General features: G+C 35.3%; 1 protein-coding gene across 4 annotated transcripts in view; it reads right to left on the bottom strand.

Annotated features, from left to right (window-relative positions):
- Positions 1-13,422, bottom strand: part of LOC129904547 (uncharacterized) — a 77,033-nt gene that overhangs the window by 32,329 nt on the left and 31,282 nt on the right. For all 4 annotated transcript variants that reach the window (XM_055980105.1, XM_055980106.1, XM_055980107.1 and 1 more), the window contains 5 exons: positions 3,122-3,195; positions 2,861-2,971; positions 2,453-2,551; positions 1,224-1,306; positions 804-952 (listed from right to left, as the gene is read on the bottom strand). In XM_055980105.1, the coding sequence (XP_055836080.1) occupies positions 804-952; positions 1,224-1,306; positions 2,453-2,551; positions 2,861-2,971; positions 3,122-3,195 (516 nt within the window). The remainder of the gene's footprint in view (positions 1-803; positions 953-1,223; positions 1,307-2,452; positions 2,552-2,860; positions 2,972-3,121; positions 3,196-13,422) is intronic.

Below are 13,422 nucleotides of genomic sequence, written 5' to 3'. Positions count from 1 at the left end.
CAATGACGGGACCAGGATTTTCACTAAGAGTATTCAAAATATGAAGAAGTTACACACACGAAGAAGCTGAAGGGGATTCAGCATCTACTACATAAACCTATGTTGCTCAGACTCGGGTGCGGATTTATCCTTCATGATATTAATTTTTAAGATTCAAGGATATGGATCCAGGTATGGATATGAGTGCGGGGATTCAGGTAAAGATAATTCAAATATCTAAATCTAGAGTTATAAAACCTAAATTGTAAGACATTATCTAGAAAATTTAAGGAGAAAACATTGATCAAAAGGAGAACACTGGAAGGATATAAAAGGAAAATGAGTAATATACAAATTTATATACAAGGTATTCCATTTCCTTTAATTTCACCTTAGTTTTTGTTTTGATTACACAATTCACTGAATCTACATGGAATTTCACCATCGACTTTTGTCAAATCAAATGACCAAATAGGGTACGGATCCCACACCCACACTCATGTCATGTTGACACGGGTGTGGCACAGAAAATGGAGAGTCCTAGAATCATAGATATATACCTAAAAATAGTTTTAATATGCATCAATGGTGTAATTTTCCACCAAAAGTGGTTCGGATGAACTCCCTCGGTCCTACATATCCGTCCCCATCTGTAACCCTCCTATTCTATAAAATCTCAGTAAAGGAGACTAACAAAAACAGCATCCAAAAAGATTCTTAAGCAAAAAGGTTGCCTAACCTCCAACCAGGCCTATTTTAAGCAGAAAATATCATGTCATTTAAGCGAGCTTAGCTGTTTAAATTATAGAAAATGTAAGGAGTACCTTCAGTGTCACCTTCCACCGAGTGTGCTTGATTTTATAATTCCAGAATTCATGATTAACAAGGACATACTGAATGGAGAAAATGACTAGTGCAAGGACAACATCATTTTCCATTCCAGAATCCACAAGCTGCATGGTGAAGTCAAGCACTGAAGATCAAAAGATAGCGTGTAAGAGGGACCCTACAGAAAACTGCAGAAAGAATCAAGTCACACAATCAAACAAAATAGGCCGCCATGACTAATGGCCAATGAAAATGAGATACATATTGGATTAGACAGAAGAAGCGATATATATATGATCCTGTGACAGAAGAAATAGACACCCTTGGTATAACAGCAATTAGAACAATAACTTTACATAAAATACAAAGTACAAACACATTAAACATAAGTAAATAAATACAACTAAAGAACATGCCTGAAAGTGTCAATTGACAATCATTCTGCTCACAGTCGATCAAAAGCATTTTCTCGAGCCGACCAGAAAGCAACCACGATCCACTAAAGCAGCCCAAAAAACACAGAATAAAGTGTCCAGATAATTTTAATTTTTCAAGAATTACAGAAGTTCCTTGATGCAGTTAAAGACATCAGGCAAAACAGCAAACTATAAGAACAAAAACTATGTTGTCCAAGGTATAGTACACATCAGTTTTTTGTAGATTGCAGACAACTAATACATCTGATAGAAGATTCAATCTTGAATGCAAACAACAATAACAAAAAAAAAACGAAAAGTAGACAACACAAAAAGTAAAATGTAAGTCAACAAACGGAAGATATTGATAGAAGCCCATTATCACAAAAAATCAAAATAGAAACTAATTAAAGTCTTCAAATTTGCTCTGGTCGGGAAGCTTTTACTTTATTATAAAAGGGACCATGCCCTTCGCAACATAAACTTTTTTGGTACTTTTGAAACAGAGAATGACTGAATTTGGGTTTAGAACCCTCTCCACATTGAAAATTACTCTATAGCGATCAAATCTATTTAAGAGTATAACAAAAGAAAAAACCCCATATTCAAAGTGTCCTTCACCATATAGCCTTGTGCATCATGGGTGAGAGGGTTTGGCTTTGCAAGCCTAGCCATATATAATCAACCCATTCCAGGTCCAGGGATGCTTGATTCATATAGAGGGCATGAAGGGAAAGCTCAAAGGACAGCAATCTAGAAATCAATTCATTGTATATTATTACTCAAAAGTTTATGGTCATAGCTTTTTTTGGTGACCGTGGTGTCCGTACCAGCTTTCGCGCACCTCGACTAATTCCATGAGATACCTGCCACCTCGCACCAGTAACAGGTACCGGGTAACTTCATTCACCAAGGCTAGGACAGATGGAACGAATCACCTAGTATTTTTTGTCTCCGCTGAGTTTTGAACCTGAGACATAGGGGTTGTCAACCACTTCATTGACCACTAGGCCACAACTTTGGATCCAGGGTTATGATCATAGTTGTTTATAGCAGTCAAAAGCCACTAGCACAATCGTAATCAGATTGTACTCAAAATTACTCAAAAGGTTGCAGTTAACCAATCACAAGTAACCTGACAAATACACTAGATTGTGCCCACAAAATGCATAAACGTTTACTAGGACGGAAATTCTATATGAAGTAGGAGAAAGGTGGATCCATCTCACCTCGATAAGCCATTGGAGCCAACTTTGAAGGGATTCGTCTTAAAAGCAACATCAAAGATATTTGCCTGGACAATCAATCTGGAAACATGATATGGTGAGCTGCAATAAGAAAAGTTAAGAATTAGAAAATCTAACTAGCAAACTAAACGACAAAATAGTAATAAAGTGCCTCATGGTAGATTCCATTATTTATCCGACAGTGAGATAAACACAACTCAATAACTATTTAAATTTCCTCTGACCACATAATGTTCATGCAATAACCCAACAGAACATAAACCTAAAGACAGATAATGAAAAAGCAATATAGTAGGTTTCTCTTCAAAATTTTCGATTCAGTAGCATTGAAAGGGAGCCAGAGAAATAACCACAGTTAAAGTTAATAATTTGATAGACAAAAAGGTTTACCATTTTAACATCTTTGCTAAAATGTTAACTCCCATTGACATCAACGCCACACCAGAGCAATTAGGAGACAGACTCTTGATCCAAGCACAAATTATTTCAGCCACATTAACACTGCAGTTGAAGAAGGGGTGTTATTCAATGAAAAGACATGGTATTTTACCGAGACTTTATGATTTATTTTGGTGATTAAGTAACAAGCATATAGGATAAAGTTCAATTGAAAACAGGAGAGGGGGTTCATTAATGAACTTATAGCCATACCGCAGGTGTTCTGTTGATGAATTCATTTCATCGTGCATATAGCCACCAAGGTCCAGAAGAGAATAACAAACACCCTAACCACACAAAATATTATCAGCAAGAAAAATCAATAGCCAAAACAATTGTTGACATGCCATGAAAACAGATGGAAAACAGGATTACAAAAGTCTCATCATCAATTCCAGTATTCTCAACAAGATTCCATAGTGAGAACCGACAATTTTCCATTTCTTGGAGACTTTCACATTAATGGGCATAAAATCTCTAAAACTTATGGTTCTTCCCCAAAGTTGAAGCAGATATAAATGCAATCTGAACTCTTATTCTCAACCTCCCCAAGAGTCAACTAAGGGTTTCATCACTTTTATTCCAGCCTCGACTAACTCAATCTCAACCAATTTAAAGGATAAAATTGGAAGTGAAAAGAATCAAGAAACACTTCCAATTCCGTAAAGCATAAGGACTAGAGTGTAAATGCAGGAAGGTAAGAGTGAACAACCATGGTTGAGGTAACAATTGCATGTGTGAAATGGCTCAGAGATCTGACTTATGAGGAGACACTTGCTGTTGTTGTCTTTTTGAATCCACATAGCTACCTCTCTACTTTCCGATCTCTGATTGTACAGAGGAAACTATTACACCTGCCAACTTTCATATCCTCTTTTCTTTTTATACACAAAAAACAGGGCCAAATATAAAAAGTTGGTCCTAAAGAAAAAGGAGTCAATGACTCCCTGTCAGAGCAAATAAAGAAGGTTGAGTTCCAGATCTTTCTCTCCACTACACCCTTGACAAAAGTTATGTTACGTGGAAAACATGTGCACAGCCTTTGGTTAAGACATATGAGCACATCCATCTATATTTGATAGCAACCAAGATACCAAGATCTAATAACAAGGAAATCAAACAAGTAAATAGGAAATTAGGTAAAACAGAAGGATAGAAGTATAGATAAAATTGGGGAGAACAGAAAATTCTAAGATAAGAAAAGTCTGTCTGACAATTAAACTGGCATTTCATCATCAGAATTGATCCACTGGGGAAGATAATGAACTCATACATGGAAACCATCCTAGAGATGAACCCAAGAAAGGTTCAATAAGGAATTGATCCAAACCTAGCTAATCTAAAGTAGAAAGGAAAAATACTATTTACACTAGGGCTTAGTGTAGGTCATTAATTACATAACTAACCCCAAGCTAGACAATAAATGAAGGAAGGGAAAGAAATTGCAAAAATTGCCACAATTTGGTCAAATTGCAGAACCAATGCCATCATGAATGTCCACTTGAGCATGTTGTAGATTTGAAGTCTTCACTACTCCATGCTTCATTAAAGCCCTTCAAGCTCTTGATGTCTACATTGGGAGACATTGATACAGGAGATGTATTAACATAATTATTCCCAAAGTTGAGCTGAATACCAAAAACTTATACAACCATCTCAAGATCTAATTGTCAGATGATTGTACTTCCTATGGATTGTTGTACGGGGTGGAGTGTTGGACAATAAAAATCTCTCACATTCGGAATATGAAGTTAGCGATAATGAGGATACTTAGATGGATACACTAAGAGAGACAAGATTAAGAACGAAGATATGGCGCAAGGTGGAAGTAGCTTCCGTGGTGGACAAGATGCGGGAAGCGAGGTTGAGATGGTTCAGGCATGTGAAGAGGAGGAGCACAAATGTCATAGTGAGGAGGTGTGAGAGGGTAGCAATGATGGGTTTGAGGAGAGGTAGAGGTAGACCGAGGAAGAATTGAAGAGAGATGATTAGACAGAACATAACACAATTTTAGCTCATTGAGGACATGACCCTAGATAGAACATGGAAATCAAGGATTACAATCTAGAGCGCGTATTATTATTATTATTATTAAAATTATTATTATTATGCTAACATTATCTCATTTTTTGATTTTTATTAATATTACAGTTCCTTTTACCTTGGTTGTCTTTACTACTTTATTGTCAATATTTCTCTTTTATCAATATTTTAGCATAGCTTTTTAAATCTTGTATTTCTTTCAAACGTGTTCTGTGAATTGACTTCTTGAGTCGAGGGTCTATTGGAAACAACCTCTCCGGCCCACAAAGGTAAAGGTAAGGTTTGCACACATCCCACCCTCCCAGACCCCACTTGTGAGACTATATTGTGTATTATGTTGTTGACTATACTTACTAGAGAAAAGGATCTAGTCACTAAATAGTTTGATGTCTAAGCAAGTTAGTGATCTCACTCTCACTTGTTTCTACCCCTTTAAGAAAGGGAACAAAAAGGAAGCAGTTACCTAACTCAACCCAAAAAGTTAGTTATGAGGTAAGGTCTGTTCAAGAACATATGAGGAGACAACACTTGATTTACCAATGTGAGATACCTAACACTCTCCATCAAAACCAAGATTGGGCATCTGAAACATGGATGGCAAACATAGGGGGCTAGCATTGGGTACACCAAGAATAGGAATGAGTCTATCTAGCTCTGATACCCCACTAAATTTGTGTGACTATTTCGTCTAAAAGCTTAAGTTGTAGAGAGAACACTTTTAAATTTATTAACTGTGTCCTCCACACACACCCTCACGTGCAGGCCTGATTCTTTTCTTGGGCTTGTGGAACTTCTTTTTTTATAGTGGATGGCAACGATGCGCAAACCCAAAACTTTTGTCTGCTCTAATACCACGTTGAAATGGGTGGTCATCTCATCTAAAAACTAAAGATATTAAAGAAAGTTTACTTTGATTTACTTACATATATGTTTTCGCCACATCCCCACACATGAAAGTTTGATTCTATTTGATGAGCCAAGCACATGAAAAATATTTTTCTGATTATGGGACGTGGTGAGATTTGAACATAGGAATTTTGTCTACTCTGGTACCATATTAACAAATGGACCTTGGGCCTAATTCAACCTCAAAAGGTAGCTCATGAGGATTGTTCAAAGTTCTTAAAAGAAGATAACAACTCATTTCCTTTTGTTTGAGGGACTAGGTTGTAGTCTCCTAAAATGGTTTTGGGTGATCCTCCTCTCGTGAGCTAACTTTTGAAGTTGAATTAAACCTAAGATCCATTTTTTGACATGGTAACAGCATTAGACCCATCAGACACTTTCTTGTGTTTCTCAAAATTAAGTTCATGTTATGTTATCCACCCTCTAATTGTCCGATCCGAAGGTGTGGAGTCATGTCAAGTCCTACATAGATTGAGAATGGGTTGTGCTCTCTTTATATTATCTTGGGTATTACTCCCGTCATGACCTAACTTTTAAGGTTGAATACAGCTCAAGTGTCATAGGAGCATATTGAGTTTTTCGGACCAGTTATGGGATTATATATTAGGCTCCTTATATGGCTTTGGGCAATCCTTACCTCATGAGTTGGTTTTTGGGATTTAGGGTTGGCCAAGGTCCATTCTTATAAGAAGCAATTTAAAAGTTGTTTCATTCTCCCTACAGTATATTTCAATCTAGCAAGAAAGCCAACTACTTTTTTATGCCTGCAGCGGTAGAAATGAAACAATTATGGTTTGAGCAAAGTATAGCAACTTGTGAAGATAATTGTTTGACAAGTTGTTGGAGTTTGTAAACATGACGAAGAAGCCAAACTACGGCCATTTAAGAGAGTATCTATTTTGCAGCATAGTAACACTCACATTTATTAAGAAACATCATTTATGTCACATAATTTGCTTTCCTCTTGCTTCATCAAAACCACATCTCTTTTAACAAAAAAGGAAAACTTAAGAAAACATGAACTTAGCAACTAGGTGAAACTGAGAATACCTCCTTGCATTCAACTACGTGAAACTGAACAAACTTAAACTTGGCATAGACATGAAAAAGACCTATCAAATGGCTGGTCTTTCCAAAACACTTGTTTTGAGTATTTGACTAAACAAACAAAGTTGGAGTCATGTCAAGTCTCACACAGATTGAGAATGGATTGTGGTCTCTTTATATTGTCTTGGGCATTCCGCCCATCATGACCTAACTTTTAAGGTTGAATACAGCTTAAGTGTCATATCTTCTCATATTGAGTTTTTCAAACCAGTTGTCGGATTATATATTAGGCTCCTTATATGACTTAGGGCAATCCTCACCTCATGAGCTGCTTTTTGGGATTGAGTTAGGGTTGGCCAAGGTCCATTCTTATAAGAAGCATTTTAAAAGTTGTTTCATTCTCCCTACAGTATTTTTCAATCTAGCAAGAAAGCCAACTACTTTTTTATGCCAACAGCGGTAGAAGTTAAACAAACATGGTTTGAGCAAAGTATAGCAACTTGTAAAGATAATTGTTTGGCAAGTTGTTGGAGTTTGTAAACATGACCAAGAAGCCAAACTACGGCCATTTAAGAGACTATCTATTTTGCAGCATAGTAACACTCACATTTATTAAGAAACATCTTTTATTTGTGTAATTTTCTTTCCTCTTGCTTCATCAAAACCACATCTCTTTTAACAAAAAGGAAAACTTAAGAAAACATGAACTTAGAAACTAGGTGAAACTGAGAATACCTCTTTGCATTCAACTACGTGAAACTGAACAAACTTAGACTTGGCATAGACATGAAAAAGACCTATCATGTGGTTGGTCTTTCCAAAACACTTGCTTTGAGTATTTGACTAAACAAACGAAGTTGTTGTTTTCTTTGGAAGTATGGTAGAAGAGGGGCAAGCTTATTGAGAAGAACACCTTGTAATTAGATTTGGTGTAATTACTAGGGAAGAATTACAAATTACATGATTTTTTGTTTTTTCATAACATAATTACAATGTAATTCCATGTCATTTTGATTGCACAAGTAAAATTACATAGATTGTTTTTTTAATTTTAAAATGAAGTTAACAATATTGATTAAATAAACCTTTTTAGATAAACATGTTCTAATGTGTAACAAATATATGTCCATATACATATATTAAATTTTATTTATTACTAGGTATATATATATTAATTATAAATTGATAGCTACTATCATAAAGAGTAATTAGTATCTTTCCACACATATGAATATGATGGAATCCGTGATTTGTTCAATTTTTACATAATAAAAGAATATAGGAATTTAGAAAACATTTTTCTATAACAAAATACTTGTACTAATCATAAGAAAGAAAGAAAACCAGTAAACACAAAATTATTTAAAATAAATGCTCCTATTTTTGAAATGGAAGAAATATGAGTATATAATAATAATCTCTCCTTTCCTGTTTATGTGATACTTTGTTTTTTGTCCATTCCAGAAAGAATGGCACTTCTAAATTGCAATTCAAGGAGGTTCCTAGAAGACTAACAAGAGTTATTTCAAGTTTGAGAATTGGCGGCGTGGCACTGAAGGTTTCATTAATAGAGTGAAAGTGTGGTGGAGTTCTTTTGATTATGAGGGGAGACCTGATTATCTCCTAGCTTCCAAATTAAAAGCCTTGAAACATAAACTGAAAAAAAGGAGTAGAAGTGAGCATGGAAACCTGGGTCAACAAAGAAAGAGTCTACTAGAGAAGTTGGATACTCTGGACAACATTGCTACAACTAGGGGTGTAAAGTAAAACCGTCAAGTCAAATCAAACAAACGAACCAAGTCAAACCGACAAAAAAACTCAATTTGTGGTTTGGTTTGGTTGGTTTAGTGTTGAAAAAAATAAACCGATCGTTGTTGGTTTGGTTTGGTATTAATAGAAAAAAATCAAAACCAAATCAAAACCAAACTGACATAATATATACATAATTTTAAATTTTTTATACACAAAAAATATTTATTATAATATCTTTTGTAAGTATTTTTTAAATTAGTTTATAACTTTCACTGTTTACATATGTTATTTCATATTTGGGCTTGTAATGTGACTAAAACAATTGACATGTGTTGTCTTTTTTTGAGTTTTTGATATGTTTTCCTAAGACAATGTCTTAAAGAAGCCATTGTATAGCTTATTTTTTCTGATTTTATTTCATCAAATGTCTTTGAGATGCCATTAAGCAATATAATCACACGATCAAGGGAACAACCTTCAATTGAGAACTTCAACTACGGCATTAAATCACACGATCAAGGGAACAACCTCTTCAATTTGATTTCTTTTTCAACCACAGTGTAATTGTAAAAAAATCAAAAAACCGAGAAAACCGAAAGAACCGACTAAAATCGAAACCAAAAAAAATGAGGTGGGATTTGGTCACAAATGGAATCAGTGAATTAAATTTTGCATTTCAACAACTTCTCTGTACTGATTAATGGTTCACCAGCAGATACTTTAATTCACAGAGGGACCTAAGACAAGATAATCCTCTATCAACATTGTTGTTCCTCTTAGTCACGGGGGGACTGAACAACATGATTTTGACAGCAAACAGGGAAGGTTGGTTAAGAGGAATTGAAGTTGCTAGGGCTGGAAGGGATAGCTTGAAGATAGCTCACCTTCAGTATGAAGATGACACACTTATATTTTGTGATGCTGATGAAGAGCATCTCAAAATACTCCGAGTGATCTTGGTAATATTTGAAGGAATGTCAGGTTTACATGTTAACTGGAGGAAAAGCTTCCTAGTTCCTATACCCGGTTAATGAAGTGCCAAACATGGAAATCTTAAAAACAATCTTAGGGTCTGAAGTGGGTGCTCTACCAACTATCTACCTTGGATTGCCTTTGAGGGCCAAGTCTAAGCTAGCGTTTGGCCACAAATTCCCAAATATTTTTGGCAAGTCATTTTTCAATGAAGGTTTGGGTGAAGATTCACCATGCATTTGGCCATAGATTTTGGGAGAAATATTTGACCTTTTAAAAAATGTGATTTATACTCATAAGCTTTAAAATTATTAAAAATACCCAAAAGTTTGTATTATCATTTTATAATGAACATGTTGCGTGAAAAGTCATGACAACAAACACAATTAATATGAATTTGAAAAAGGAGAAAGAAAAAAAAACCATTGATTTGTATATGAAAAACTATTATTAGTACTTGTAATTGGAAGTGATTTAGGAGAGCAACCTAGGATAAAAATTGTATAAAATATGTATATAACAGTATAAATTTTGTACAACAAACTAGAACTGAAATTTAGTCCAAAACTAAAAATGATGGGTGTTTTTATAAAATATAAAGTTTGGGTTAATTTTAAAATTTTAAAAAAATTCTCAAATACTAGAATTTGGCCCAAATTCTAGTTTTTCTAGAACTTGAGAACTTGGATGTTTGTCAAATATATTTGCCAAGTAGTGGCAAGTTATATGGTCAAACGCTAGTTCCGAAGTTCTTTTCAAGTTTTTCCCAAATATATTTGTGGCCAAACAGCACCCAAGTCTATGAAGTCCCAATATTTGTCACTGGCTGGAAGATTGACTTTGATAAACTTTGTGATTGATGTACTTCCAACATATATGATGTCATTATTTCCTGTCCCAACAGGAATCATCAATAGGTTGGATAGCATCAGGAGGAAATTCTTATGGCAAGGGAACAAAGACAGGAAGGGTTACCACCTAGTCAAATGGAAGGCAGTGATCAATGAGAAGGGATTTGGAGGATTGGGGATCAAGAATCTGAAGAATCAAAGTAAAGCTTTAAGAATGAAATGGCTACGGAAATATTCAAATGAAAATCAAAATCTATTGGGCACAGTCATCAAAGCTAAATATGTGGAGAATGATAACTGGATGACAAATGAGTCACTACTCCTTATGGTGTTAGCTTATGGAAATCTATAAGAATTTTGTGGAACGAATGAAAAGTTAACACCATAATCAAAGTGGCAAATGGAGTTAAACTGCATTCTGGAAGGATGATTGGCATGACGCAGGCAACATGGAGACACTATTCCCAAATATTTACAACTTAGTTTTACATCAACAGAGAACAATAGCAGAATTGTGGACACCTCAAGGGTGGAATTTTGTGTTCAGGCGACACTTCAATGATTGGGAGATACCAAGAGTAGCAGAATTCTTCAGCACCATTGACAAATTTAGTGGTTTGAAGGCAGGATAAGACATACTACAGTGGCAGTGAAATAGTAACGGGACTTCTAAAGTAATGCAGCCTATAGGAAGATTAACCAACTAAACCAGCAGATACTCCAATGGCCTTGGAAACACATTTGGAAAGCCAAAATCCCACACAAAGTAGCTTGCTTTTGTTTGGTTATTGGCTAAGGAAGTTGTGCTGACACAAGATAACTTGATGAAGAGGGGGATCCCTTTATGTTCCAGATGTTTTTTCTGTGGGAAACTGCAGAAACAGTTGCCCATCTATTTATATATTGCAAGGTCATAAGTCAACTGTGGAGATTATTCCCAAGTCTCAAAAACATATAAGGTCCATTCCTGAGAAAAGCACAAAAGCATTATGTGAGAAATATAGGAGAAAAATATTATTGAATTGTGTATCCACATTATTACATTGACACCCTATTTATAGACACTACAATACAATCATTTACCAAGTAGAATACTATTTACTATTTCTATTCCTATTACTATTCTTATTCTTATTCCTATTCCTATTCTAAGTAGGATTGTGTATACATATTCCTATTCTAACACTCCATCTAAAGCTAGAGCATACAAGTCCTATATACCTAGCTTGTTAAAAATGTAATTAATACGAGGAACGATGAGGGGCTTGATGAGACATCTGCAAGTTGATCACTCGACTTCACAAAATTGATAGTCAATCTCAATGTACTTAGTCTTTTCATGAATACTATAGTTGATGTATAATGCCAGTCAATCTCAATGTGCTTGGTCTTCTCATGATATACTAGATTTGATGCATAATGATTAATGTCGATAAAAGACAGAGTGATAAATTCTTGAATTGCAGTATAGTGTTGAACTTCCCAAACCAACCTTGAGAAGATTGTTTCAGACCATAGAGTGACTTACACAATCGACATACAAGGCTACTAGACTCCCTCTGAGCAACAAAATCAGGTTGGTTGCTCCATATAGACTTCTTCCTCGAGATCATTGTGGAGAAAAACATTCTTAATGTTCAATAGATTAAAAAGACCAATGGAGAACAACAACCATAGATAGAAAAAGGCGGACATATCCTATTTTAGCCGCGGGAGAGAAAATATCATTGTAATCTATCCCACCAGCCCAAATATCTGAGTATACCTTCTTCTTTTTTGACAAAAGTAAATCTGAAACATAAAGTGCTCGAAATCATATATAAAATATATGGATCATCTCGAAATCAAGGGATTAGTAGACCTTAAAAAAGAAAGTCCCTAGCCGAAACATGTTCATGCGCCGAATTACTAGATTTGATGGTTGAAAGTGGTCACAATCTGAGAAATAAAATTATATGGATAGGGTTGGAATGATGGCACGACCCTACAAAGAAAGAAAATTATATGGGTAGGGTGGGAATAATGGAACGACCCTATGCAAATCAAATTTGAGGAGTCACCAGAAAGACAAATAGAACTACGCAAACGCAAATCAAACCTGGCGAGTCACCGAAAAGACACACAGTGCTATGCAACTTAGATATGAGAAAGTAGTTCGAAAATCTACGGTACTACTCAAATTAACTATGAGAAGTAGTCCAAAGAGATGCACGATGCTACACAAATCAGATATGAGAAAGTAGTCACCGAAAAGATGCACGGTGCTATGCAAATTGGATATGAGAAAGTAGTCACCAGAAAGATGATGCAGTGCTACACAAATAGGATATGAAAAAAGTAGTCACCGAAAAGATGGCATGGTGTTGCGCAAATCGAATATAAAAGGTAGTCACCGAAAAGAGGGCACAGTGCTACACAAATTAGAAATGAGAAAATAGTTACCAAAAAGATACACGGTGACCCAACTTTTGCTAACATAATCATTGGCCAAACGAGCGACATATATAGGTAATAACTGTCGGCCGGCAGCAGAAGCTCTTTGATTATCTATCTAGATCGTAGAGGCCCTGATACCATGTGAGAAATATAAAAGAAAAATATTATTGAATTGTGTATCTACATTATTACGTTGACGCCCTATTTACAGACACTACAATACATCATTTACCAAGTAGGATACTATTTACTATTTTTATTCATATTACTATCCTATTCCTATTCCTATTCTAAATAGGATTGTATACACCTATTCGTATTCTAACATATTACATAATTGGGAAGAAGCAGGAGTACAGGCTAAGAACAGGAACAACTGGAGAATCATACCTGCAACTATATGGTGGACAATATGGAAGGAGAGGAACCTTAAGAGTTTTTGAGAATATGGAGAATACTATACCACAAGCCAAAATGAATTGTATTTTTGACTTTTATGTTTTTGGT

This window comes from Solanum dulcamara, chromosome 9, assembly GCF_947179165.1.
Source record: "Solanum dulcamara chromosome 9, daSolDulc1.2, whole genome shotgun sequence".
NCBI classification, from domain to species: Eukaryota; Viridiplantae; Streptophyta; class Magnoliopsida; order Solanales; family Solanaceae; genus Solanum; species Solanum dulcamara.
This window is presented reverse-complemented; position numbering and strand designations above follow the sequence as displayed.